General features: G+C 32.9%; 1 protein-coding gene across 1 annotated transcript in view; it reads left to right on the top strand.

Moving 5' to 3' along the window:
• The window catches only part of MUC19 (mucin 19, oligomeric), a gene marked incomplete at its 3' end in the record, with an annotated part of 133,578 nt that extends 131,940 nt beyond the window's left edge, over positions 1 to 1,638 (top strand). The window contains exon 101 of the mRNA XM_008567143.1: positions 1,546 to 1,638. Coding sequence (XP_008565365.1) covers positions 1,546 to 1,638 — 93 coding nt within the window. The remainder of the gene's footprint in view (positions 1 to 1,545) is intronic.
• Positions 1,639 to 1,647: the final 9 nt, after the last annotated feature.

Raw genomic sequence — 1,647 nt, 5'->3', positions numbered from 1 at the left:
CAATCTAAAGTCGTTTTCTAAGTATACCTAACAATATATTGGTGGCAAATGTATTCATCTTCACATAGTGACTACAGAGAGTACTTAAGCAAGGAACTGCATTTCTCAAATTGTTTTTAAACTTGACTTTTGTACATAACACATTATGTGTTTTTCCTTTATGTACACTTTTATAGATACATTTATTTATAGAAAATAATAATTTGATATTTAATTATATATTTAAAAATCTGTTTTGTTTACATTTTTGCACCATAATACTCTAATTATGAGATTATAAATCTTCCTTTTGGATGTCTTTTCTTATTTCTTTTGGCTTTATGTACCAATTATCACTGATCCACATCAGAAGTTTACAGTGAGTGGGGGAATTCAAGGTCCAGGAAAATTATAAATTGGTTGGAAGCCTTGCTAACTCACTTAGACAATTAGTTAGAATTTGAGCATTGATGTCAATTTATTTCAAAAGGTATTCCAAAAATATTTATTACTGACTTTTCTTTTAGGTACAATTATGATATCTTTCAGTTGGAAAATTCATGCCTTTGCTGCCGAGAAGAAAACTACGAGTACAGAGACATTGCTCTCGACTGTCCTGATGGCAGTACGGCATCTTACAGATACAGGCACATCACAACCTGCTCTTGTCTGGACGAGTGTGAACAAACTACCACCTAAATGTCCAATTAATGTTAGCATCACATTTCTGAGTTGTAACAGGCCAGGTATTTATTTTATAAGTGAACAAAAGTAATCACTAAATAATAAGACTAACTAGACATTTGTGTCTTACTCAAAAAGTGAGTTCTCATTATGAGACATTTTGTCTTCTTGTTGACTGGAACCTAAAAATAAATAAAACTTTGCATGAAATTAGTGGCCCTATGTATTTATTTTATGGCAATAAGAATCCTGCAGGTCAAAGAGAAACTGAGTCATAGCAATACTCTCCAAAATACTCTTTTTCTNAGTGTCTTCTGAAAAAATATGGCTGATCATTAGTAGAAAGTCTCCTATATTATTAACACAACGGGTAATCTAACCTGTATGTATAAACTACCAATTGATATTTATATACTATGTATTACGCTTGTTCATTTATTTTGATTGCAGCATTCTTCCCAGCAAGAACGAGGGATGTTTACAAGAAAAAATATTTAATTTTCATGGAAAAAAATTATCTTGTTCTTCTAACATCAGCAAGTTATGTTATAAATTGATGCATTAGATCATAAGGATGACCAGTGATGAGAAAATGGATGTCAAAAATAACTCATGCCCCTTTGTCTTTCCTTTCCTCCCTCCTCCCCTGCTCCCTTCCTCCTCCTACTTCCTTCTGCTCTCCTTTACCTGAGATAGTGATAATAGCAATAACAGGACAATATTTATCTGAGAATTAACCAGGTGCCTTGTGTGGTGCCGAGATAGTAAATTCCCTCAATAATATTGTGAAATAGTTGCTATCATTTTCCATGGTTAAGAAAATTGAGGCTTAGCAATTGTTGATGTTAAACCTCACTTTTGAGACTCTGTTTTTTGGTTTAGGTAAGAATAATTGCAGCTCTTCACTTATAAATGTCACTGTTAACTACAATGGTTGCAAGAAGAAAGTTGAGATGGCAAGATGCGTAGGAAAATGCAAAACAA

The sequence above is a fragment of the Galeopterus variegatus genome, unplaced genomic scaffold (genome assembly GCF_000696425.1).
Source record: "Galeopterus variegatus unplaced genomic scaffold, G_variegatus-3.0.2 Scaffold297, whole genome shotgun sequence".
Lineage (NCBI taxonomy): Eukaryota > Metazoa > Chordata > Mammalia > Dermoptera > Cynocephalidae > Galeopterus > Galeopterus variegatus.
This window is presented reverse-complemented; position numbering and strand designations above follow the sequence as displayed.